The following is a 27,368-nucleotide window of genomic DNA, read 5'->3' as shown; positions in this document are numbered from 1 at the left end:
GCATAAAAATATAGGAAAGACATAAGCAAGTGATGTCATACAGCTCTTCTATGCTTCATACTCAAGTATTTTAAGATCTTCAAGTAGTTCTTTTGCAAGTGCTTGCAGATCTGCATTGCGGCTCTTTGACAGTGCAATGATACGCTGAAATGGCAAAGTATCACGCATCTCAGAGGCTGACTTGGCCAATACTTCTGGCTCCAGAATCACAGACTGGAGGAGCCGCAGCACATGAAGACAGACTTCTGTATCCGGGTCTAAAAGTGGGGAAGAAAAATCCCAGTACTTATGAGAAGTGAGTTTAAAAAGGTAGCATTAAAGCTCTACAGTGTCATTCATCATGACCCATCAGACACAGAGTAATTGAAGTCTCATAATTCACAATTCACAGCTGCCATTTGGTGCTGGCTGGCTCTAGAAGGCAGCTGGAAACACCTCTGCCCTTCTCAGCAGCTTGTGCTCAGCAGTGTTTGGGAGGGAGGGATAATCAGGAACCTTTCTCTTGTTTCTCAAACATTGAAAATGCTATAAATAAGAGAATTTATCAACTTGAATTTATCCAGTCAGTAGCCAAAAGGTACTGCGGATGCAATCTGATTTAAGAGCAGAACAAGCTATATTCCATGACTGTTCAGACTTAAAAAACAAACAGACCAACTGATCAAATCTGCAGTCAATCACCAGGCTTTTTCTACAAGCCTTCAGATTTCTTCAAAGCTCAATAAAATATTAATCTTTATAAAACTTTCTGGTAACCATGTATAACCTTCCAAGTGTTTAATTCCATCTACACAAATTGAAATGGGTACTGAAGCTAAGCACTGCTGCTTAAGAATGCATCAGAGAAATAGAGCAAAGACCTTTGACTGGTTTAAGCTAGAAAGACGTAACTCTACTGTTAAGAACACAGGATGCATTTTTAATTACTGAAACATTAGGAGCATTATATTTTATTTGCTCACAACAGTCCATTTGCATTTAGTTGTTTCTAGCTTAATCAAAAGCATCTGGTAGAAAGCCCCACTTTTGCACTTCTCTATTCTGCATATATATTCCAAATGAAAATGTGTAATATATTTTTATGGCTGAAGTAGTAATTTGTTCCACATGCCACGCATTTTTAATGTGTTTGTCATTAACATACCTAGTCTCCAGTAGGCTTCTAATAACGCCTTTTTGATAAAGCCTTGTTGCGAAAAATTAATTCGGATCACTTTGCGCACAAAATCACCACAGAGACCAAAGTCTCACTAAAGGAGCATAAATGCAGTGCAGCAATAAACCACACTGCACTGAGTTTTAAGGAAGCCTTTGGTGGTATGGGGCAAGTTCTTTCCTTTCCCATTTTATTTAATACCTAACACTGGTGACCTGAAAAAGGACTAAGGAGAATTATTCATTAAAGCATAAGGGGAAATGTTGAAAGCACTCAGGGGACAAACCAGAATGTCACGGCCAGTGAAGAAAACTATGGCTTTAAGCATGAAATTAACTGTTGAAATGGAAATTTTTAAGTAATTCCCACTAGCACATGGCTGAAGTACAATATTACAGATTGTGACATCTGACCTAGACCCACAAGCCAGGCATTCACTCTCTCTTCCTCCATTTTCCACGACAAGTGAGAGATGTAGGTATTTTCTATCATACCTTCTTCCCTGTTTGAAGTAAAAACCTCTGAAGAAAGGAATGCTACTTCCTCCTGGGAAACTAGCAGAGTGGGGTATAGTCTTAGGACACAGGAGTTGTCCAAACAATAACATGCATTTTCTGTGCAATGAGAATCATAGATATTTGGTATACTAGACAACTTTAGACATTCAAATCAGTATTTTAAAAAACAAATTATTAGAGCTGCACACCCTGAAGAAGTGGCCATACCCATAGCACAGCAACTGTTGCCACCTGGGCTAAAGGCTCTAAGGAGTCTCTTTCCATCATCATCTCCAGCTGTACCTGCAGATGTAATTTTCTGAGTAGTCATAATTCATGGAGAAATGCTGCGACTCAGCCTCACAGACAGCAAGGCTTTATGTCCAATGTCTTGGGCAGCAACATTTCAGGGAATCCTTTTGAAAAAAACTTGTGTGCAAGTTTTGATTTTCAGATTTGTTCTGACCTAATCAAAATATGACTAAAAGCCTTGAGTTCATCCTCCCATTCCTTTGATTGTTGTCTTCATGCCTGCAGAGGTTGCCCCCTTTCTCTGTATTTAGTATTATTCGACATATATTGACCTGAAATAGCAGTAACAAACCATAGCCCAAACAGATAAGAAGAAATATGCTTTGGGGAGTGAAATCTATGCAGTTCATTACCATCTTCCTCCGTGTGACATTATTCTTCCATGAAATAAAGCCATTAATACTTTTAATGGCTTGCAGTACTGCTGGGAAGCTTCATACATGTAAGATGTTTTAAATCCCTGGATGAAAAGTGCTTTGTTATTAATACTGTTACAGGCATCTCTGTTACTATTATCAGCAAGTGTTTAATGGCTGTAGAAAGTAAAGAACTGATGAGGGAAGAAGCATTAGCAGGGGAGCTAACAAAACTGGGATCTGTAGGAGATCAGGAAACAATTTTCAGCTTGACTAGCAAGAGCATTTTCCAGTAAGAGCAAAGAGGTTCTAGGAAGAATCTCCAGCAGCAGCCAGGGAAGCTCAAAGGCTTGAGTCACTCAAATGAAGAACAGATTAGGCGCTCAGGCATATAGCAAAGGAAGGAAATGATCCAGCACCAGAAGATGACTTAATAAGCATTTAACCTCTGGTTGCCATTGTTTTGCATGTATTCTGAGATGCTTCAAATTAAATAAATACATATGCCTTAAAATACACTCCCGTAGGATTACATGTGGTTTTGTGAATACTACTTATTACGGATAATCATGTTTCCTAAGAGGATTAAAAAAAAAAAACCAACCCAACAACCTAGAAGTCATTCTTTTGTCTCTCCAATCTCATTAGGGATTTTTGCTAAAACCCCTGTCTTAGGGACACTCAGAAGATATGTAAGGAATCTTCATTATTCAGCATTATATTTATTTCAATAGCTTCCAGATTTAGTCATTTCTACGCTAGCTGAGTAACATTTTGTTTAAGCAAGATCAAAAAAAATCCTTTAGCTGTAATCAAATCACTGCATCATATCCTCCCAACAACTAGCACACACATCTCTTCAACTAAAATTTCAAAACCATAATCATTATTTCTGGAGAATAGGGGAAGAAATCAAGCTGCTTGCCTCAGTTGGTGATCACAAGCGCAGCATAAGCCTACCACCACCATAAAATGCTGATGCAATTTCAACAAGGTGTTGAAACTGCTGGAGTCCACTGACGTTCTGCTAGCTGCCAGCAGTACTGTTTGATGTCACTGACTTTCAGTCACTGACAAAAGCAACTGACAGCGTGGACAGATTTTAGTCACATCTGTCATTAGCACCACGCTCTCAGATGAACTGTTCCCTACAGCAGGGTTTAAGTAATTGCCTTACATCAATGCTAAACAGCTTATCTACTATTAGCTCTGAGTTGTGTGAACTCAATTTACACGTGGCCATACGATTCCTTGGCCACCTGAATGCAAGATTTATTACCAGCAACCTGTTTACAGCTATGCTTATGTACAACAGCAGTATTTCAAAAGCTGTCGTAAACGTCATACAATTACTGTCAGACTCTAACACGAAGGGCCAACCTGTCACTCCCCTTTTCCTTTTTATGGACTTCTCAGACTACCTATGTTCACAGCACGCCCAGCACAGCTAGGGCCATGGCTTACCCCATGTAAGATCTCTCTGCATTGCCAAAGCTGGCAGAGCTGAGACAGTTAATCTGCAGCAGCAGAGAGTTTTCCAGACATTTTTGTAACACTGACAGGTCTGAGGAAACAAGCAGCACTGCATTAAAGACACTGGGGGAAAGGAGCAGGGAGAACAAGAAGGCAAAAGAAAAACAGAGCTTTGCCGCTGCAATTCCTATGGACACAAACACACTTTTACTTTGCATCACATCTGCCCCAACTCCTGTGTAACAGCTGGATTTGCTTCAGTCTCCTCTCCTCCCTGGCCAGGTGGCTGCTCTCACATGCAGTTCAGCTAACCAGAATTCCTCACTCTCCTACAGGCCCACGCTTGTCACACTTATCAGGGAAACCCTTGAGAGAGATTCCCAGGCCTGACTAAAGCAGCAATTTGGTCCTAATTTGCCCAACTGCTACTTAGGGGCTGTGAGTGAAAAGGAGCTTTCACAGATGCTGCTCTGCAGCTGGCAGACTTGTAGGTGAGCCATTACATATGTTGTTCAGACCCTATCAGTCCTAGCTTAGGCTTAGTAGATACTGAATGAAAGTAACATTTAAGAACAAACCAATGCTTTACAGCAACAAATGTATTTACGAGAGTTAAGGTTTCTTACATATATTCACAAAAGGAGAAACACTGTGCTTTGCAGGAGAACATCAGTTTGCATGAGTCTGCTGCTAAGCATGGAAAGGACCTAGTCAAGAAGCTCCTGCTCAGATGGCAAAAACAGCTACACCGTGCCCAGCCGGAGATCCATCTGTGCAAGTACCATTTGCAGCAGCTGCTTAGAGAGGAGTATGGAAAAGGGCAAGCATCCAGCAAGACTTCCCCCAGCCACTCTTCCAGCCTCTCAGCTAACTCTGCTTCAGGGATTTTGTGCGTCAGAGCTGACATCTTCGCATTTAAGAAAATGGATGTGGCCTTAAAGGGCAAGAAGGGCAATCCTCTTTTTAAGATTAGTTTCATAGGCTGAAGAGTATGAAACTGCTGAGCACTTGAAAGACTGGTTGAGGTTTTTATTTACGAACAAAAATTTGTCTTAATACAGACATCAGTTTATAAATAGGGAGGTTCTGTTTGTCCAGATGTCTTTTAAATAACACACTGCCATGCAAGTAACCTCAATTTTCAAAAACTCTCACTGCCATAAGCAAGTCAGACAGAAAAGCAAGGCATTAGAAACCTTCAGGGTTAGTCACAAAAAGCAAATATTGAAGGTTGCAGGCAGCATTAGCAAAATGAGAATGTGCTTCATACAGGCATTTATAATAGAGACCGTCATTTGCAAAGAATTTGGATAAACAAAGTTAAATTTCCATGTGGAACTGTGGTGGAGGAAACTGAAGGGCAAGATCTAAAATTAGTCATGCTTCTTTTGTTGTCTTTTGGTTAATGAAGTACCTGGAGCAATTTCCCAGCTATAGATGTGAAATGTCACTGGCATAGTCTCTTGGAATTCTGCACTTTTCTCATGTATCCATGGAAAGCAATTTTTTTAATTTCATAGACGTTATTCATAGAAAAGTGGGGAAAACCAAAATAAAGATACAGGATAGTAAAACCCCAAAACAACCAAAACGAAAACCAGAGAAGAGCCTAGACCCTTTTTCTCCAACACCCATTAGCTGGTAGATGTTCTGTATGATCAGAAATGAAAAACATAAAGCTAGTCTTTATTATTACTACCTGACTGTGTCTTCTTATTTTTTAAAAAGTCCTTGACAGAAAAAAGTCCCAGTCTACTTCTTTGGGAATTACTTTTTTTTTTTTGGAGGGGGGGAATTATTGCATCTACAGATGTAAAGCATCCAAAAAAATTATTGAGAAATCTCAGGTGAATTTCTATCCAAAATTTATAACTTCTTTTCCTATTGCTGAGAACAGAATTCTTTAATCTGAAAGTTATGCAAAACCCTTAGACAAGACATCAACACAGGGACAGCAGCTGATGGAAAAAAACTAAAGCTGCCTATTTTCTGCAAGATGGGAACAGCTGCTCTGCAAACAAATGGTGATCCACAAGGAGAGAACTCTACTTGATCCCACAAGCTGCTCTGTGGACAGAAGTCTGAGTCATCATTCATGTGTTTTGTGCTGGCACCAGCCTGGGAAGGCATAGGTAGGCATAGCTGATACCTATGCAAAAATACAACAGCTACATAAGCTAGCTGAGTATATTAGTGTTGCTTATTAAAGGGCCCATCTTGTAGACAGTGTTTAAAAAAGCAGGGGAAAAAAAAAAAAAAAAAAAAAGAAAACAGCCCACTTCATAAAGTGCAAAAACTACAGAGATCTGCATTACCTTCAAAAAATGTCAAACTTTTTTTTTTCTCCTATTATCAATATAGCCTACAGCAGGAGAAGCTATTAAGAATTCCTGTTAGTGAGTATGAAGTCATACTTGCTCATCCAAATTTTCCAAAGACAGTAAGACAGATTAACCCAGTTTACTGTTAACATTCTTACTCCACTAGAAATCTTTATTAGATTTTTCCTCCTTTCTCTTTGAATCTATGTATTCAATGTCAAGGCATATTCCTATCTCTTCAAAAAGCCTGCTAGACAACCTGAATCCAATACCTCTTTGCTTCAGATACAACAAAAAGGAATAAAGAAAATAAAGGTAATTGTTTGCTCTCCTCACTTAATGGGAAGGACATTCTTCTTCAGGGGACGAGACTGGGCAGAGACTGCAATTCACAGAAGGAATTTGAGGGATTTATCAGCTGCATACAGGCCAGTGGGAGAAAAATGGCCTTGATGTATAGACTGAAGTCACAGACACTTGTGGACTGATGATGGAAAAGCAAACAGGATGATTCTCTGAAAAGAAAAGTCAGAGGATGATTTCTGGGGCCTTTCTTAGTGGGAATGCTGATAAAAGCTTACAGGACTGTGGAAAGCTGAATCATCTATTAAGCCTTAATCAAAACACTTTTTGAAGAAGCTTCCCGCAGGAAGGCAGCATATATAGGATACCCTGCCAGCGGAGTGTAGTGCTCTCTTCTCTTGCATGGATAGAACTGTTAGGACCTTATGCTGTAGCAACTCCAGGTGTTTATAAGCTGAATCGTGGCTACCAGAAGCTAAAGATGCTGGCTACAAGAACAGGAGAGGAGCAGGAGTGGAAGGAAGCTACCGAGTTTTACAAGCCAAAACATTTAGAAATAGATTACATGTAGAGAAAACTTCAGAGATCTAATACAAAATGATTGGAACAAGGTTGAGTCTTGGATCTGAGCTCCCATCTATACACAAAGTAGGCAGCCCTCTCCCTTGACAGTAAGCAGACTTCCTCTGAAGTCAGGAATCTGAACCAACAGATGCAGTTCATCTGAGAATCTTCCTCCTCTGCTGTAACTGGAGAACTTTAGCATCAAAAAGTGAAGGAATTAGCCATGCCTGTCCTTCCTTCTACAACCCAATCAATACACAGTTAACACTTTCAAAATGCACAGTAGCCTTCCCATTTCTTATTTTCATTAGCAGCTGCAAATTAATTATAACTGTGCCCCATCTGATCCTCTCATGTAACCTAGGAGCCTTCTTGAAAGACCAGACTGCATCAAACAATTAGCTTCTTTGTTTTATCACAGTATTTAGAAGGGCACACTTGGGAACTTATAGTTAGACAGAAGTTTTGAGTGTGTCTGGTTTTTTGTTTGGTTTGTTTTGGAGGTTTGGTGAGGGGCTTTTGTGGATTTTTGCTTTGTTTGTTTTTTTATATATACTAGCCAAACAGGAAGAAAAAGGAAAATCTGGACTAAACTTCAGTATCAAATTAATTCCTTAAAAAAGCAGACACAGCCTCTCTCACTTCAACTACAGTTTGTTTTTACTAGATGTATTAGCAGGGCTTTGCATAGCAGCAAAGGGTGCCAAGACGACCAAGTTGCCTCAGTCCTACGAACTGCACACCAAAATCTTCTCTCAGACAAGCCACAAAACCTTGAGAAAGCCAAGACAGACCAACTCAAGGAACCATTCATAGGCAGGACAATGTCATGGCTCTGTCCTTATTGCTGTCTTCACTGTCCCTTTATGAGCTGTGTACACAGCTGCCAGCCAAGTACAACGTACATGGGCAACATCAATCTCTGCTGGCTCCTACACTGGGACTCGAAGCCTCCGAAAGAGCAGAGCCTTGATGTCACTCATGTACCCGACAGTGGAAACAGAAGTCCTGGACGTCCTTGAAGTCCTGCACTGGCCAAAATCAAAGCTGTGAATAGTACTCATGCCCTGCAAGCTCAAATCCTATTAGAGCACAGGGCCTCTCTTCAGCTGTAGAAAGAGTCCTTTTGTCAGAGGTGAGCATACTTACAGAGGTCAGTTTCTTTCCCCAAAACGTGTCAGGGCAGAGTTATACCTTCTTTTGTCAAATGGAAGTGAATTGATATATAGTTTCCCCATAGGGTTTATTTTAAAGTTGGTACGTGAAAATACAGGTGGCTTTCTTTAATCCACTTCATCAAGTTTCTCCATTTGTATTTTTAATTCTACTACTCATAAATTTTGTGTTAATGGAATATTACATACAGTGCCAAAAATGCTGTGTGAAATGCACATCATCTCCCTCTAGCTATTTGCCCTTTTTGTTTACTTTTAATATGACAAAAGCTATACATAATTAGGTTACGGATACAAACTTCTCTTTTGTTTTTTGCAACACCTATTACCAGTCTACAGTCCCCAAAGTCACAATTTACAAGGTTCTTTGACCAACTTACCATTCAATAGCCACCAAAGCAAAGGAATAAACCCTGGACTTTCACTGATGTACTTCAAGCCTTTCAAGTTGATACTCACATTGTAAAGTGACATTAGCATTAGCCTACAATTGAAAGAAAAAAAAGATCTATGTCATGTCCTTTAATTTCTTCACATTTTAGCATCTTTGCTATTTATGCTAAGCATGTACTGATGCAAAAGCCTATTCTAGTAATTTATATTTTGATAAAAGAGACAAATCTCAAATTATATATAAGCAATGTTGTGCAAAACCTTGTTTCTACTGTTAAATCATGTATTTCAAACACATGGAAAAATACCCCATAAGTAAGAAGGCCTTGTCAGACTCCATGAGATTCGTTATGCGAGATGTACAAAACCAGGATTTGGCTTCATGTGACTACACAACCTGTACAATAAAGCTTTTGTGGTGACAATCCCCACTGAGCAGACATCATCTCAAATAAGCTGTTTGCCTTGACAAATGAAAGGGCCACTAGGAAACACAGAAAGCAAGACTGTATACAGAGTATGAGAAACGTCAAAGGAAGTCTCTGCTCCATCAGTTGTGCAACACTGGCCTTTCTGTACACTGACACTCTAGTCAGCTGAAACACAGACACATTGCTTATGCCATCCTCTTTCACGTATCTTCTTGTTCCTCCTGCAAATGGGAACAGATGCAATACACAGCCAGCATACAGCAACCACCAATATAATCTCTCCACTGACAGAAGTAGTTACTATGCCTACAGAAGCATCTGGGAAGGGAACAGGCCTGAGGGAGAAAGAAGGTAGTCCCAGCTCGCTTAGCACACCCTCCTAACCTAGACTCACCTATTCTGCAGTGGGTGCAAGGGAGGTAGCTGGATTGCTCTGCCTGCTCTCCAGCCCCCAGTAGGCAGGCAGGGTCATCAAGTGAGACCCTGCTGTGAAACAAACAACTGCTGGTCTCTTAAAATGTCATCAGTGACTTTCCTATTTACTCTGCTTTCAGGAATCCAGATTGATTACATTTTTTAAGTCAATAACACTGGAATTCAATTTGGCTGTAAACTGTTTTCTTGTCTTTGCATAGATCAACACAAGCTTAACACAAGGCCAGATGGCACTCTCACCTGCACCTCTTGAAAACTGTTTTCCAAATAACATTTGGGCCCAGCTCAGAGCCAGGGGTTTTTTTCCCCCAGAAGGTGATTTCTTTTGGTCTTTTATTGTGGTCATTGATGTTGAAGGACAGAACCCATATCCTGTCTTCCCGGTAACAGAGAAGATCTGTGGCTTGGCAGCTAGAAAACATTTCCTTAATTGAGCATTGAAAAAAAAAACTAAGATGACATCTCTGACGAAGCAAAACCAAGACTGTCCCTTGCACGTCAGTGTGTAAATGACAAAATAAAAATACACATAGTAAGTATATGTTCACTTCAGCCACATTTTCAAAAGCTTCTAAAACCAGGATTTCCTAATTTATTAGCCTCCTAAAATAAGAATTTCATCAGCCATTTTGGGGCTGCATACATCACAGATTAGAAATTACACCGAAGTCTCAACTTTTCTAAAAACCTGGTAATCTGGAGAAGGCTCTGCATTTTACAGGGACTGCTCTAGCCTGCTTATCCCACCAGCTTCTCCCACAGCGCTCATACTTCCCACCAGTGAAAAGGGGCTTGGCTACTGGTCTCAGTCTTAGCCACGACAGAGCTGATATAATGTTGTAAGCTACAGAAAATTGCATACAGAAATGGCAGCTTTACCTCTTTATGCAGATAAAGTGCCTGGGCCAAAATTTACATTTAGCTGCTTTTTGACTGTCAGACAAGTATGGTTACTTGCAGCTAAAAATGAGTCTCCCTTTCCAGAGCTATCCAGAACAATTGCTAATACTTGATGCAGAGCATTTTGTTAAATCTTCTTCTGCAGTTTCCACTAAACTAAATTCTGCTGTCAAACATTTCATCTTGACATTGTTACACCATATTACACATTGCTAACATATGGGTTTTATTGTTTTGGTGGATGAAACTTTTTTCAGCTAAGCACAGCCTCAGTGGGCTTAATGCAAATTATTTCAATTTCCAGCAGGAACAGGATCCAAAACTCAAAAGCAGAAAGCATCAAGACAAAAATCGCCACTGACATTAACAAGACAAACTAATGCTCAGCCTCTTTCCAAATCAGATCACTGCTATACTATGAACTTCGATCCAAGAGGCCCCTGATGTTTCAAAAAAAAAAAAAAAAAAAAAAAAAAAAAAAAAAAAAAAAAAAAAAAAAAACCCCAAAATTTAAAAAAAAAAAAAAAAAAAAAAAAAAAAAAAAAAACACACACACAAAAAACCCCCAACAAACAAAACAACAAAACACAAACAAAAAAACCCCACAAACAAACAAAAAAAAAAACCCCACCAAAAAGAGCTGTACTCTGGAGTCAGAAGTTGTCTTAGAAATTCTTTCACCTTTTTAGCCATGTTTTCCTGTCCTGCCTTTTATGCAGATGATCTTTACAGCTGTGCAGTAGCTGGGGGGACAGCACATTAGTGCACTTTATGATGTGCTATGATGGACACTATTACTTTTTATCTTATCTCTTTTCAAAAATGGTAACACACAAGTCAATCTTCTGGACAATGAAAAGAGCAGACAAATGAGCAGGACTTCTGTAACACTGATGTAATATGTCATCATACACACTCACAGCAGGTCGCCAGGTTTCATACAAAACAATTACAGAGAAACAGGAATGGGCTGGAATGTTCTCTGTTCTGGGGCCAGCTTGGCTGCTGCCATCTCTTAGGACTGTGATAAACCTGCATGTCACTGCACTGTCACCATTTCCAAACAAAAGGAAAATAATGTTATTCCAAGTAGACTTCACACCTCACGCCCCATTGTAAAACGAATTCTCATGGCTTAAGCTACTATGCCACCAGCAGACTTTTGGACATTCTCCATGTACATACCTTCAGAAAGCAGGAAAGAAAGTAACCCACTGCAGGAGAAGCTGAGTTTAAGAGGCGTAACTTACACTGTGTGCTGCACCACTGTGAGTTTGATCACCTAGGCTCTTAAGCAGTAACAGAAAAAATAGATTATTAAATCTACTGCATCAATGGCCACAGACAAGCAGTGAAGGGCGCTCTGGAACTGAAACTGCAGCTTGTAAAGCCCACACGCTGCTTTTTATACAGCCACTGTAGCTCTTACTTGGCTTCCAGAACCCAAGCCCTGACAAAGGAGCACAGCCATAATTAACTATAATCAGCCAGAATGAAAATGATCAGTAAAACAGTATCTCATAATGGAAAGCATTAACATTTCTTGACAGTGTCTTTCATCCTTAATCTGTTTGACATTGGCAGTTAGAAATAAAGTGACATAAAATTATACTGCTACATTTTTATTTTTAATTCACTTTTTTGCTTTGCGTAGACCAAAGGGATGGGTGGTGCTGATCCAAAGAACTGCTGCACTTTTGGAGTGTCAGAAGACATAATCCACCCCATAAGCCAATGTAGTAGCATACTATTACTAATTAAACACTCTCACCCGCGCACAACATAGAAGCATTTCCAGGCCCTTTACACCACCTTCACCTTTAGTACTTGCACATTCTAATAAGTATTTTTTGCAAGACTTATTGCGAAAGTGCTTACTGAAGCAAGCATGACACACATAATTACTGGATAAACAATACTTTCTGGGGTTTTTTGATGTGGAAGGCTTTTTAATTATGTACTTCATAGTCTTCCTATTTAGACAAGCCAAATTTAATTAACTTTGAATCCTACCTTATCTGTCAATGCATTCTTCAAAATCTAGAACTAAAAGCACAGCTAAAGCCCCTTCTCCTCTACTTAATACATGGGATTACTACATAAAATCTAATAATATGTACTAAGTTACATAATTTCACTAGCTACATTCAACTGCTCCGTAAGCCAAGTTGAATATTCCTAATAATTTAGTTATAGCTATCAACAACTGTGTAAATGTTTATTATCTGCCTAACAATTACAAATGCTGAACAAACCCTACATCCATGTGAAGAAAACCTGAGGTTTTTCACATCATTGCTATTTCAGAAAGGCAAAGACACTGATGAGAGTTCAGTCCCAGCATTCAGGTAGATGACTTGGATAAATTTATTACATTCTCATAGACTACACTGGACACTGCAGCAGTGCTGTAATAAATGACAGCTTTTCCCTGTAAATTTTTTATTTATATACTAGTACAAGTAAAACACAGGATTGCTAAAACTAGAAAAGAGAGCTGCTCTCTATCAGCTTACTTTCTTTGATACTGCTGTGTATAGAATTAGACTCAGTTTCCCCAGATGTGTCACACAGTAAAGAAAAATATTTTTGAAAATAAAAGCTAGAAAAGATCTGTAAAACCTCAAAACTGGGCAAAGGACAAACATATCTCTGAAAATAATAAGCCAATGTTTTTCTTTACAGATTAAATTTTAAGTTGATGATGTCCTTCCATGTAATAGCATGGTGATGTTTTGAGAAAAACACTGCATTTCCAATATAATGCACAGACATTTTCATCCATGAGGTACAGTTTTAAAAATGTGTCTGTCTGTGTGTATATGTATATAAACAGTGTGTGTGAAAACATTATTTATGATGTCTCTAGAGTCCATCTATACATAACTTTGAAATTTCGCTGCAATTTATGTTAACTATCATACCCTTATCTCTTAACTGTCTTTCATTTTGTACTGCCTTATGTTCCTTACAGTAGGGAGAAAAGGGAGTTCTGACACACTTGGCTATTAAAGAGTTATTTAAGATTAACAAGCAGCTAAAAAACATTACATGCAGAGGACCATTTAAAAACACACCTACCAATCCCAAAACCCTTCTTTGCTGGGCTGGGAGAGCGTAAAAGCCCCAAAAAGGACAGGAAAGAGATCTAGTATTAGTAACAGGTTTTAGGAACTGAACAGTTACAAGACACATAGGGAGCTTGTAGCCAAAAGGAACCTGACCACAGACATGGAAGACAAACCCAGGGGAAACATTTTGCACTAAAACATCTGAGCAAATTAAGATCCCTTGTGCCATGACAAGACCATGAAGAAATCTCCTTTCTGGTATTTGCTCTAATATCATAATACATCAATTTCTTAATCAAATGGGAAGTTTAGAGCAAGGAAAAAAAATTGGCTCTGGGGAACACCAGAAAACATTATCACTGCACTGAACTCAAGCTATTATAACATATGCTTAACACTTCTCACTTATTTAATATCTTCTGCAAGCTTTTTTTTTTTTTTTTTTTTTTTAAGTTTCACTGAATTTGTAAGCTGAAGAGGCTGGCCCCTGTTGAATCTCTAGCCACTTCATGGGATTCTTTATGTAAATTTTATCAGTATTGCCATACAGCAGCCAAGTTGATACCACTATGTGTCATTCTTCTGCAAAGCAGGCACATTTTGAGCTCTAATTAAGAAAATACCCAAAATATCAATTCAAAAGGAAGACCCTCAAATCCAATTGCATTGTCCAATCACACTGCAGATTGTATTAATGATAAAAAATAATTTATCTGGACCCACAGACACGTATTTGCTTGAAATTCAGAGTATGTGTGTGTTTAGCAACATTTTCTCTTCTCCTCTCAAAATAAAGGAAGTCAAAATAAAGACCTCTGATTTTTTTTTTCCTGTGCAGATTTTGAAACAGTGTAGGTCCTCTCCTATCTTCATGTTTTCTTTTTGTTTTGTTTATATATATGAAGGCACGAATTACCTTTTCTTTCTTAAGCTGAAATTCTCATAAAATTCTTTTAGTTGGGGCTTTACAAAAAACCCCACCAGCGTTGCAAGAGTTAACTACCCTGTTTTGAGTACTGATCTTCAAGCCCAGCACTTGGGAAAGAGAAAATGGCTGATATCAAAGTGACTAATCACTACTTACAGCACAGGCTATTCAGCTTCCCCCTAGCTACCCAGTGTGGAAAAGCAAGCACCTTCAGAGGGCAACTCATTCTCCCTAACATAGGTTGAGCAAGCAATCATCTGACAGCACCATCTCTTTCTATTGACTGTGGGAAGAAGCCCAGACAGTTAGCAGATACACACATCTAGCTTTCTGATAGCTGAGGCTAGGCAAGGTAAATTCTATCCAAAGTTAAGACCAAACCTGCTGGCTTGGGTATGAATTCTTAGTGCGTGTTTGTTCCATTTATGAAAAAAACCCACCACACTGGCTTAAGCCACCTTCATGAACAAATTAACCAGGTGTATGGGGCAAGTGCCCACAGCTTACAGATGAGCAAGGACTCATTTAGGCATGGTAATTTGCTTGGTTCATGTATCGCCAGCTTGTAACAGCTCTGAGAAAAAGGCAAAGACAATAGTTTATTTAATCTCTCCATCAGCTGGAAAGTACAACTTTTCCAGCACCTGAACTGTGCAACGTGGCCTTTTATCTGCAATGCTGTATCACTAGGTCCCTTTATAGGCATCACTTTTTGCAAACCTAGGTGCATCATGCTGCTGGCTGCTAAACAGCATAAATTAATTTAATTTTTGCTCTTAGCAGATATATAACTCACTTTCTGCACTAAGCAGATATAGCCTTTTATAATCTTCATATTGAAAGGGAATAAATATGAGTCTAAATTTCCCACATCCTCTGTGTTTTAAAACTTGACCTCACACCTTCCTTACCTGACCCTCAAATTATGAGCCTCTCCTAAGGTAGAACAGTACATCCCTGCAAAAGGAGGTGCTTAAGAGACTTCTGAAGAGACACAAAACCTGGCTGAAGCTAGCATTGTAGCCAAGCCTAGTATAGCTGCAAGGAATACTACTGTGAAAAGAGTTTCCAAAAATTATGTTTCCCCTCCAGGAAAGGAAATAATGGGAGAGTGGGAAAACTACTGTCATCACTGTGCCTTGCACTGCAAGATAATGCATTTCATCTGAAAGGGACAAAAAAAAAAGTCATCATACACTTTAAATTTGGTACAGAGTCCAGGCTTCATGTCTCCCAGGAGGTGCATCATTGTGTCCAGTAATTCACGACTTGAACTAACCAAGAACTCACGGCCACATGCCAGCGCAGCCACATCTGTGAGAGAACACAAAACATCACCATAAAAATCATGTTTCAAACAAAAGTTTATGCTAATTACAGGAACACTAAAAAGATCTGCCAGCTGTGATGAATGAACTATGGCACCTACATAAAATTCAAACTATATTCATCCACATAGCAAATAGTGAAGCACCAAATCATACTGGTTAAATGCCTTCATATAATTCTACTTTGGTAATTAAAATATTTTTTCAGAATCAGAATGGCCAGTACCCTAGTAGTGACACTTCCCAATTTACAGATACAAAGAAACAAAGCTTGGCAATATCAAATTCACTGGCAAAATGTCTGTAATAATTTATATATATTTCATAGATATTAATTTATATATCATTCACATATATAGAATGTATATTGCTTCGGCAAAGCAAGATTTTGTTCCACCATCCTGCTTCCTCCTCAGGCAGGACCCAAGACCCTCCTTTCCCCACTCCCAGCCTCTAAACATTGTATTTGTTCAGACTTTATTTCTGCTAAGCTATTTAGAGGTTTGGGTTGTTTTTTTTTTAATAAAGCAATTGGAGAAAACTGTATTCTGCCTTGGTGAAATGACACAATGTCCCACATACTGGGTTTTATTACAATCTTTAATGGCACCACAACACCTAAAATCACACATTCAAAAAAGCAGTTAATGCAAGATTCACTTATCTGTATCAATACCCACTGCTTCATCTATCTTGCATTATGTCATTAGCATCACTTTGACAGTTGCAGTTTCACAAAAATGCAAGGATATATCAACCCCATTTCTCACAGCCTTTAAAGCCAGTAGCAGACATATTAAGATAGATCTATGGGTTTCTACTTATTTTCTGACCCAAAAAAGAAACATTTAGTATGGAAGTCAAGTTTATTACCTTTTACTTCTCCTAGCACTACAGACTCAAGACAGTGAATGTGGAGTCCATCTGACAGCAACGAAATTCTTAAGCGGTTTCAGAATGCTGAGCACATACCTTAAGATGAGGTTTACCTACTCACATCATCTGCAATTCATACATCTTGAAGATGTTAGTGCTACTGAGGATTCAGAAAGTAAATTGCTTGACATTTACAAAGTAGAGTGAGCATACAAGACTAGCAGAACAGCCCTTGTTTTACTCCAGACTGAAAAAACGTGTTAGGGAATTTCAGAACTCAAACAGTATGAGGACCCACAGAATTGTCAATGAGAAAATCTGCTAGAACTTTTAGGAAGTCACTCAAAATATCAACATGGACTAAATATCTGACTTTGAAAAGCTGTATTTACAGCAGCACATACAAGGCAATATAGTATGTGGAATGCTATTCTGAGAGATAACATTAACTTACTTGTTACAATCCCTGCCAAAGCTAACACAAACTGATTTTCATCAGAATCCAGATCCTGCTGTTTCATGTCTTCACTTAATGACTTCACAAAGCTTTCCATGGTCTGTGCAGTGATTGTGAAAAACTTCAGTGCTTTACTCTGCAAGCACGGAAGAGAAATAATGATTATACGCACTACAGCAACTATGATTATTAGATGCTACACTAGAACTGGACAGTCTTCAAAATTACTAAAACATCCAGTTACTTCAAAAAAACCCCCAGCATACAATAGCAGTATGCACTGAGCGACATGCTTGATCCCCTAATATTTGAAACCATTACACAGAAGAAAATAGAAAACTACTCAAAGCTACATTTATAAAACTAAACCACTGTGTGTTTACCTCCTAAACCCACAACAATATATATCAGAACTAAAGCTTATTGCAAAAGTGAGGATATTATCTTTTTGCTTTGCAATAGCTGCACCAGGTGTTTCACATGTACCTGGGCTACTACAGCAGCTTTTGTCAAAACCCTATCCAGCTGAAGAACAGCTTCATATAGTGACTTGACATGAATTCCCCAAGAAATCCAGAAAGAAAAAAAGGGGGGGAAAAAAAAAAAAGGCAGAATTCTAACGGATCCTACCAATATCCATTAATTGCTTGATACAGGATGGAGAACAAGCTAGGCTGAAGTTTGCTAGAAAAGGAAATGGAGGTCTCTCCTGGGTCACAGGTTGAATTTAAGTCAGCAATGTCATGTGAGAAAGATGATCATCACACCAGAGTGTACAAACAGGAATTCAGCCCATAATTACATTATGCTTCTTTTCTCCACAGCTGTAAAACTGCTCTATTTTGGGGCATCTCAGTTGAGGAAGGAGCCACCTGGTACGAAGCTCAGGGAAGGTCAAAAAGCCTGGTCAGAGATCCAGGCAGAGCTCACAGAGAAGGCTGGAAAGAACTGTTTCTGTTTGTTAATAATTCTGACCTGTAAAACATTGCTAGAACACTATTTAACACAGAGAATGCTGGGTTTCATAACAAAAATAGTGTAGCTGAGAGTCTGTAATGCCAGGTTTTCTGGTGTCTTTAATAATTTTGCCAGTTGTCTCATGAAGCAGCTGAAATTTTTAGTCCTTCCCAGCAGCACCTCAATAGTACAGCCCAAGAAGCGCCTAAACCTTTCTTCGTTTTGCAAAATGACTGAAAAATTTGATACGTTGTCAAAACTACTGATTTCACAGTACGTGTAAAGCTACTGGTAACATTCATTATTCCTCCACTGCTGCACATTCACCACATAAAAAATGTAGTTTCTGTCGGGTGACACCAGCAATGGGGCACCCAAGTAGGGTCACCGAAACTCAGTATCTTCACAAATGATACTGTGGTCCCAGAATAATGGGAATGAAGGGATCATGGGGAATGCGAATGGAAAAAAGTCCACTTCTGCAGGTGCTGGATGTACTTTTTACAGTTCTACAGACACTGCACCTCAAAAATGGCAATCTTAATATAAACAGTGACTATTGTTCAAGAAGGCATGAGAGAAAATGGAGAGTCTACTACAGCAGACTAGCATAAGCTATTATTATGAAAACATGTATTCACATGGGAACAGAATAGAGTACTATGCAAATCAAGCAGGTGGTATGTTGCACAGAGAACACGCAAAACCTTCTGTTTGCCAGTCTTTTGAGGTGCCGCTGGTGTCCTCTCTGCTCAACCTTCTTTCCAAATAGCCATTAACTAGCACTGAGGTCTGAGGAGCTGCTGCAGAGACCAATCAGGTTTATAAATAGTAAACATTACACACACTGAAGTCTATTAGCTTGATGGTATTTTTATGGGACTGTAGAATCTCACTCACAGACAGAGATAAGAACAATTCTGAGAGCAGCCATTAAGGTGCTTGAGCTCAGACAGTGCCAAGAGCCCTTTGCTGTCCAAGCAACTCCTGTGTGAAAACATCAATTAATGTGCAAAACTGCTGCCATAAAATAAAAAGCCATTCCTCACCACAGCAGATAACTGAAGTAGCAGACCACCTTGCAGGATCCAAAATTTCTCAAGTTGAAGCAAGCCTTGATGTTGTTCTGAAATCAAACCTTGAGTTTCCATGTGAGAGCCCTGTCATGTGGGTATTTGGCTGAAGTTTTTTGAATTAAATCTAAAACAATCTCATGGGAATTAATTTACTTCTTTTTGTGACACAAGCAGATAGGCATCCTTGAAGACTCTCTCTCATGCTGCTTCTCTGGATATTTCTTCAAGTTCTCTCTATAAATGTTAAACACTGGCAGAAACAGCAGGCATCTGTCCCCCAGTGCCTTGAAACTGTGTGTTACATTTCAATTTTGCTGCTCAAGTTTTGACTTTTCTAACCTATATGGACACCAATAGTATACTAGTCCCAAATATTATTTCAGTCAATCTGCCTTACAGAACTGTCTGAAAGACCTAGTACTGTATCTGTGCAGACTGAAAAGAGCTTCAGCATTGTTCCCCAAGGCATGAAATGATTTTGAATTGATGCCACCTTCCCCACATGCTTAAATATGAAAACGTTTTGAAGCACTTCTGATGTTCTTATACATTTCTGTAGTTCATAGCACCTTCTCAGGGGAGGGGGGAAATGCTACAAGCTGTACAACTTGTCCAAAAATAACCCAAAGCAAAACCTTTGTATGACCAATTGCCATCATCTTTTAATAACCTGACTCATTGCCAGTTGTAATCTGTGGTTGATGCAATGCCATTCAATCCATTTATGTTTTTTCTAGTAGTCTGGTTGCAAACCCTAACACGTTTCTTACTGCATTATGCACGCCATCACAAGAAAATTATGCCCAAAAATGTTGCTATGACCTTCACCAGAAGTCTAGCAATTTAATGGGCTCTAATGATTGCTGGGAATGACTATAATAGAAGCATTTTGCATTTCAAACAAACCCAGAAACAAAAGTATTCCATCTTCACAGTTGGGCTTTTACCCTTATACAAATCATGAGTTTTGGTTTTACCTAATTCTATTTAATTTAGAAGTCTTGTTGAAAGCAAGTATCAACTAATTTTACTCTCATCTTGTATAAATACAGTAATTTTCATCACTGCTAGCATTTTGTTTGTGGAAAACATACAATTTCATACTATTTCACAAGTCAAATAAGGACTAGTCACTAAATATTGTCAACTCTTACAGTTACAAACTGTTCTGAAAATACAGAATGTTATTTTATACTGGTTTTGTTGCTATGTGGGGGCTCTGTAGTAGCCACCTGCATTCCCTTTCCTCCCCCCCTCATTTTAACTGCTTTATACAGTGTTTTTACAGACTCTTTTTCCCTTAACTACTGCTGCTGCTTGAATCTTTAGCCATCAGAAGTTACCATCAAAGGCATCACTGTACAGTTTTCTGCTATCCAATTATAATTGGATATCAGAATTTTACTTTATTTTTTGGCACCCAAACTGGAAAACCTTACAAACACACTAGTTTACCACTTACTATAATGAACTAATCCTATTCACTCATCTGTTCATCATGCTGCTGAAAAATCAAGCCAGAAGAAACTATGGCATCAGTTCACTTGGATTAAATACAACAATTCCTTCTCATGTTGGCTGCAACAAGACTGAACTTCAGATTTTTATCAGGCCTGTTCCCCTTACCCCTCCTAATTCCATCAGCTGCACTTGGCAGTGAAACTGTGTTAGCTGAAATACTGTCACTAACTGTTGTTTTGTGGTTTGGTGGTTGTTGTTGTTGTTTGTTTGTTTTTTAATAACCTGTCCACATTTAACAATGAAGATTTAGTAAGATTCACTAACAGCTAGGCTCTCTAAATTTCCAAGAGTCACGCAAGTATTAAGGCAGCACAGAGATTTAAAGAAGTTGAGAACTGATGGATCTGTCTTCTTTCCATAGCAATAGCTCCTCCAAGCTCTCTACAAGCATGGGAACTGCTACATGTGCCCAAAAATTATTTTCTTCTTCTGTTAGCTTGCAAAAAATATTTACATTGTGCTAGCTGTGGACACAGTTTAGCTGTGTGTGGTGGAAAACAGATAATCCTTGTTTGGTAACATAAGAACTAATTACTGCATTTATGCCCGGCCTGCTTCATAACACTTTATAGTTCCAGCACTTCTTAAATGAGAATGGATGGTTCCCAAAGAATATATCATTCAGAAAACATTTTTGCTGTCCAATTAGTTTCTGAAATATATCCTTATATGAAAGTGTTACATAGTGAGCTCCTTATTTTAAAGACCTAACAGCTTTACCATCAGTAAGTATTCACCTGCCATACTTACTCCTCCTAGAATGGTTTTAACAGCTTCCTCATTGCTAGATACACCCCACAAGAGCGTGCACACTGCTGCACCCATTTCTGTGCAATACTCTGCTTGCTGCAGGAGCTGCTGCTTGGCCTCATTCAGCTGCTGTCGGAGGTCTAGTTTCTCCTGAAATAGCGTAAGGAAATTCTGGTTGCACTTCATATCAGCCAAAACAAGTTTCTAGGCTAAGGAACAGAACAAGAAACATCATCACGGCCATATATGAAATGGAGGGAAGGGAGGGTGTGGGGTGGCAAACTCACAGCAGCTGCAGATACATACCTTCTCCCCTGAGCTGTATCTAAGTAGTAAGTGCATTGTGGAGGCTGACAATAACCAGAAGCCTGTCCACAAGGTCAGACCAAGTGACCCACCGAGACTGAGTGGCACCTAGAGAAGACTGATAGAAGAGTATACTCCTCCTAAGCTAACAGCTACATGTCAGAGAGAAGGGATTTCAGCATCAGAGGCCAGCCTTTACACACACCTTACAAAAGATACTGGTAACCACTTATAGGAAGGGAGGATTGTTCTGGTTTTCAAACCAGAACTCTGCCTTAGCCAGCATGGCAGAGTTGATGGATATCTAGCATAAATACTGCTGTCTCTTTAAACTTTTTACTATTGGCATATTCCTGATCAGCAGTGGCAAAGTATGACAGAGTCCCTGGAAAAACACAGCTATGGTTTTAAGTTTGGAGGGCACTTCGTACCATGAAAGCCCGGCACCACTGTGCATCCATCACTTAAGTGAGCTACTCAATGGTCCTTGCCAAAAGCATAAAGACAGAACAGAGCAATCCAACATGAGCAGGACACAATTTCAGTTTGGCAGTGCTTTTTTCCAATCACATGGGAAATTAGCCAGAAAAGTATCATGAGATTAGGCATGATCCTAGGTCTCATTGGCTTCCTACCAGCTGCCACAAGCGTAGCAAAGCTGCTGCACTTCTCAGCTCAGAGGTAGTGTTCCTGTCAATCATTTTGTATGGTGTTTTTCATTAGGTTGCTGTTCTGCTATAGGCATCCTTGTGTGCAGTTTCTGAATTATTTTCTACATATCTATCTTCTGAACAAAAACGGAACAATTCACTCAAACAATGTGAATCAAGGCAGGGATACCACAGTCTGTGGTCTCTCAGTGTGGGTAGGGGCTCTCTGCTGACTGAATGGGGTGGTGCTAGACAGTGCTGTAGGGGAAGATAAAGGCCAGACAGAAAAAATAATGCTAATTCAAGTGTTAAAAGAGAGAGAGAATCACACATCATGCAATGTCAGAAGAACAGGATCTTGCTCTGCCCATTTTGCTGGCATGGGATTTTTGTATTCACCACAGACAGCACCCTCCTCAGCCCAGCCTCCCCCAAGAGTTTAGCAATCAGGACGAAGGATGGGGAAATGAGAAGGAATCCTTCCTATGTCAATTTTGAAACCAAGCAAAGAGAACAAACATTTCAACCATGTATTGCCATCTAGGTTTTAAAATACATATATTGTCAATTTGGGGGTGTACCTCAGTGCTTTGTATTCAGATTGTGGAAAGAATAGAACTTTGTATTGAGATATGTGGAAAGAATAAACTCATCTGAGAATCTACACAACACGGTATCAACCAGTACAAAGTTGCTTGTATTCTGCCATCAGTTACCCCACCTAGCCTCCTGTATCACACCTGACAGCGTAATTTGCATTGCTTTATCATGCGGCTAACAGAACATACAGGCTACGATTTTTAAGGTTCAAGTTAAATTTATCAAGCAGATCTCTGTGTATATTTACTCCCTAGAGTTTCTTTCATGTTCTAGTTTAATACATGCAAAAGACTGATGCTGCTGATGCCCTAGGCATACAAGTCCCAGGAAAAGTCTCTTATTTCTTAATACTTTCATCATTTTTAAGCAAGTTACATGAATTTTATCTTTTACATAACTCACTGCCAGACCTATCAGCTTTTCTGCCATGTGCATCAACAAAATGTCCACGGGCATCTTCCTGTCTAATCCCTATATTGTCCCTGCCTTTCTTTCCTTGAATTAGGAAAATATATTTTTAACACATTTTATTTGCATTTTGCATTTGGATGCCAATACTGAACAGGAAGACATAGAACTCTAACACCAAAGCTAGGTCCCCCAACAAGAATGCAGAGCCAGCACAAGAAATGCCAGAATTTTTAACAGATCAAAAGCAACATCAGAACAAAGATACGAAGCAAGGGAAACAAAATAGTACATTCAAGAGCCAGGAAAATAAATGGAGCTTGCAAAAGCAAACAACGTAGCTGGAAGCAACACTCCTGAGAGTTCACATCATGAAGCAACCACTGTGCTATGCAACACCACCATCTTCAGGAAAGGGTCAAGGTGCAAGAATACAGCAGTGCTTAAGACAGACAAAGAAGGCATCAGCCAAGAATAACATGTGCACTTCAAGTTTTGCTCAGGTTCAGAAAGCACAGCAATTCCCTAATCAGCGAGACAGCACTGAACAGAGATTTTGGAATACAAAATGTTGATTAATGATCCTCTAAGAAAAAGACACTGTTCAACTAGAAAATACATTCATTTTATGTTTGAGTGAATCATTCCCTTTTCCTTCAGAAGATAAATACGTAGAAAATAATTTAGAAACTGCACACAAGGATGCCTATAGCAGAACAGCAACCTAATGAAAAACACCATGCAAAGTGATTAACAAAAATCACACATATACCATCTTCTTCCACCCTGAAGGGCTAAATGATTTCACAGCACACGTCAGCACAATCCACTCAAATATACCTTCATGGCACGTAACAGAAGCCATTTAGACAACCACTGTATACTGCACAAGAGCAAATACAGGAAAAGTAGAGCTTTGATCAGGAATACCAAGACAACAACTACTCTTAGTAAAATAGCCATGCTTTAAGTAGAACTTTCACCCAAAAGAAATCACAAACCTAAACCATCTGTCATTTATTTTGTAATATTAATAAAAATAAAGGGTAGGAGCCACTTCATTAATATCTAAAGCAGCAACATTAAATCTTACTGGATAGTAATACAATTAAAGATCCGGGTGCACAGCAAAACTAACCATGTACCTATAGCCAAACTGCACTAGCTATCCCACAAGATACCTATTTTGAACTCAGAAATATCCATATGGACAGCTATTCCACCATGCTTTACATTCATACCAAGCCAATCCTGAATGTCTTGTCTACGCAGATGTGCCCTAAAACCATGTCTGAACTCTTCATTCATTTCAAAAACTGTGCAGAAGAGGCCTTGGTGACATGGTTTAGCGGTGGACTTGGCATTCCTAGTGGTGGGGTAACAGTTGGACTTTATGATCTTAAAAGTCTTTTCCAACCTAGCTCATTATATGATTCTATGACTGCTTCTCAAAAACTGAATTATTTCTGTAGATGCATCTGTCTTCGTGCAATCCCAAGGCAGGCAGATCCTAACTCTAGAACCCAAATAAAGTGAGCTTCTGCTGACTACTGAAGACACCATCAGCTCCAAGGAAATGAACTTTTGCAGCAAATAATCAAAATTGACTCTCACACCTCTTAGAAATTAAGCCAGCAGTCTGTGTAGTCCTATTTGAACCCCAGTGGCTTCACAAAAGACCCACAGTCTGAGATGTCACAGTCTTCACTATTCCTTCATTGTCCAGAATCTCCCCTCTCATAATCACTAAATACAATACTGACAGAGCAAAAGGAGACCTGTAATTGTTCTTTCACTCATAGCTATACATGACAATTGGATCAAGAGGTGCATTGGGAAAGACTATTAAAACTAAACAAAGCTACACTGCTTACAGCCAGCCAAAAGAGAGGCTGTTTTCATTTTGTATATTGCAGCTACACCACAATCTTCCCAATCACTCAATGTTTTACTTCAACATGTTAACATACACAAAACAGTAGCGAATGATTTTTAACTTTACATACACCAAAATGAACCCTGCTAAGAATCATGTAATGCAACCCCATATAACTGCACCTCACACAGTATGGAAGTTGAGATTGATTTATGCAGATACGCAAGAGTTATGTACCGAAGTGGGAGATGGACTGCCAGTACATACCTCTAGTTGTATACATCAACTACTTTTTAGTACTCATCATATCATACTTTGTGTAGTTATAATATTGATCCTTTTGCTCTAGAAATATCAAGGGGGAAAAAATATCAGTTATAAACTGATAAGTAATTTACTTACCACCTGTCTATATGAATAGAAAGCCAATTGTTTTTTCAGGCCAAGGATGTATTTTGTTACATGAATATGAAAAAGCGATCATTACTCCTTTTAAGTTATTAAAACTCAAGCATACAGTACCAATAATCTGACAAATCTACCTTCTTCTCCTTCATGCAATCTGCCTGGGCTGTTTCCAGACGGACTCTGAAGTGTTCACAATCCATTTTCAGCTCCTCTATTTCCTTCTCCTTTTTCTCCATGTCTGTGATAGGATAAATTAGATACACCAAGTAGTAAGTTTTGACCAATGGGCTTCCACTGAGGTAAAGAAGAACCACCATGTGCAACTTTAACGAGGTGCTTTAACTATTTGCTTATGTTACATCACCTCCTTGTGGCTAAATTGGTATATCGCAATTCGCAACATTTCAACAGTTCTTAAAGGAAACTAAACGAACATGATGTTTCTGATTTAAAACAGGGAAAGACTACATGAATCACAACTAGCTGTTAAACACTGCGTGCCAATAAGAAACCATTCTGGAACTGAGCTTCAGCTGCTCAGGGATTTTTAAAAATTAACTCAATTTCCTACTTTTTTTGTAGGTTTTCATGCTTGATATCTTTGAAATTCAATGTGTTTCCTCATTGAACAAGGGTATGACTAGTTGAGAATCTTGAACATTTAATACAACTGGAAACAATCCTTGATGCCTTGCAACAGCATAAAGGGAAGATTTCCAGATCCTACACCACTTCTTTTGACACAAATGACATCTTGACTGACAGCAGAAGCGGTACAGTCTTCATTCTGTTAGGATATGATGGTATGGAAGAATATTCCCAAAGAGTGGTCAACTGAGGCAGCTGGAAGCTCTGTCCCATTACTTGGTATCAGAGAAAGGCCCTGAGGCTCTGTCTTGCTCTTTTCTTAGCTAGCTGTTACAAATTAATGTCCAATTAATCAATTCACATTCTAGAAGAGATGCATTCTCTATAATCCTCAGTCCCGTGCCAGTGCTTGTCCCATGTCTTTTCAGACAACACCAGCTCCTTGGGGAACAGGTTAATTGTACTACTGCACGTAAGCTACAGGCTATGAATGGAGCTTGACTCAGATTTGGTCCTGATGGCATATTGGAAGCAGAGAAGTTGTTGAAAAAATAATGCACAGAGAATCATAACACTGAAAAAACAGACTTTGGAGACAGCAGTAAAACGACCTTTATAACAGAGAGTCTTCAACTTTTTTTATTATTTACGGCAATAGAAGCATACAAACAAACAAACAAAACAAACAAAAAAAACCCAACAGGCTAACTACAATGATATTATCTCCTCCTTTAAACTTAACTTTTTTATCCACAGCTATTTACCACATTGTTTTGCTAATGTGCATCTATAAAACATTAAATTTCACAGACTTTTTGAAAACAGAATGCTTTTGCCTTTTCTCAAAGAGGAATCACTTTTTTCTTCATATAGCTTCCCTCAGTGCCTGAACTAAGTAACAGTGCTTTTATCCACAGTTTAAAAGATTAATATGACATTTCTAATGCAGTTTGTAGTTTTCTTCATTACAAACAGTTATTCCACATAACACTTTAATCTGGAATACTTCCGCAAACTCTACTACTATTTGTAGAGGCATGAGAGTTCGTTGTAAATAGTTTTAGTAGAAACTATAAGAGCTTGTAACATGGTACTACTCACTTGATTCAATAGCATCCAGTTTCTGGAATGTCCCCAGGATATCCCCATTTATTATTTTGGGTAAGAAATCCCGCAATTGCATAACCTCAGTTGTCAGCCTTTCCAAATCCCTCCTTCTAACTTTAACAAATTCATCTTTGGTCTCAGCCTT

The 27,368-nt window shown here is 38.9% G+C and overlaps 1 protein-coding gene across 1 annotated transcript; it reads right to left on the bottom strand.

The window, feature by feature from the left end:
- Positions 1-48: 48 nt before the first annotated feature.
- On the bottom strand, positions 49-27,368 carry HSF2BP (heat shock transcription factor 2 binding protein; the record flags this gene model as incomplete). The annotated part of the gene is made up of 7 exons (XM_010012796.1): positions 49-257; positions 8,538-8,641; positions 15,512-15,629; positions 16,974-17,112; positions 21,281-21,430; positions 25,663-25,766; positions 27,218-27,368. Coding segments are annotated over 7 exons (975 nt in total), but the record flags the coding sequence as incomplete, so codon positions are not given.

The sequence above is a fragment of the Nestor notabilis genome, unplaced genomic scaffold (assembly GCF_000696875.1).
Source record: "Nestor notabilis isolate BGI_N333 unplaced genomic scaffold, ASM69687v1 scaffold25084, whole genome shotgun sequence".
Classification (NCBI taxonomy): domain Eukaryota; kingdom Metazoa; phylum Chordata; class Aves; order Psittaciformes; family Psittacidae; genus Nestor; species Nestor notabilis.
The sequence above is the reverse complement of the archived record's forward strand: the minus strand, read 5'-3'. Positions and strand labels throughout refer to the sequence as shown.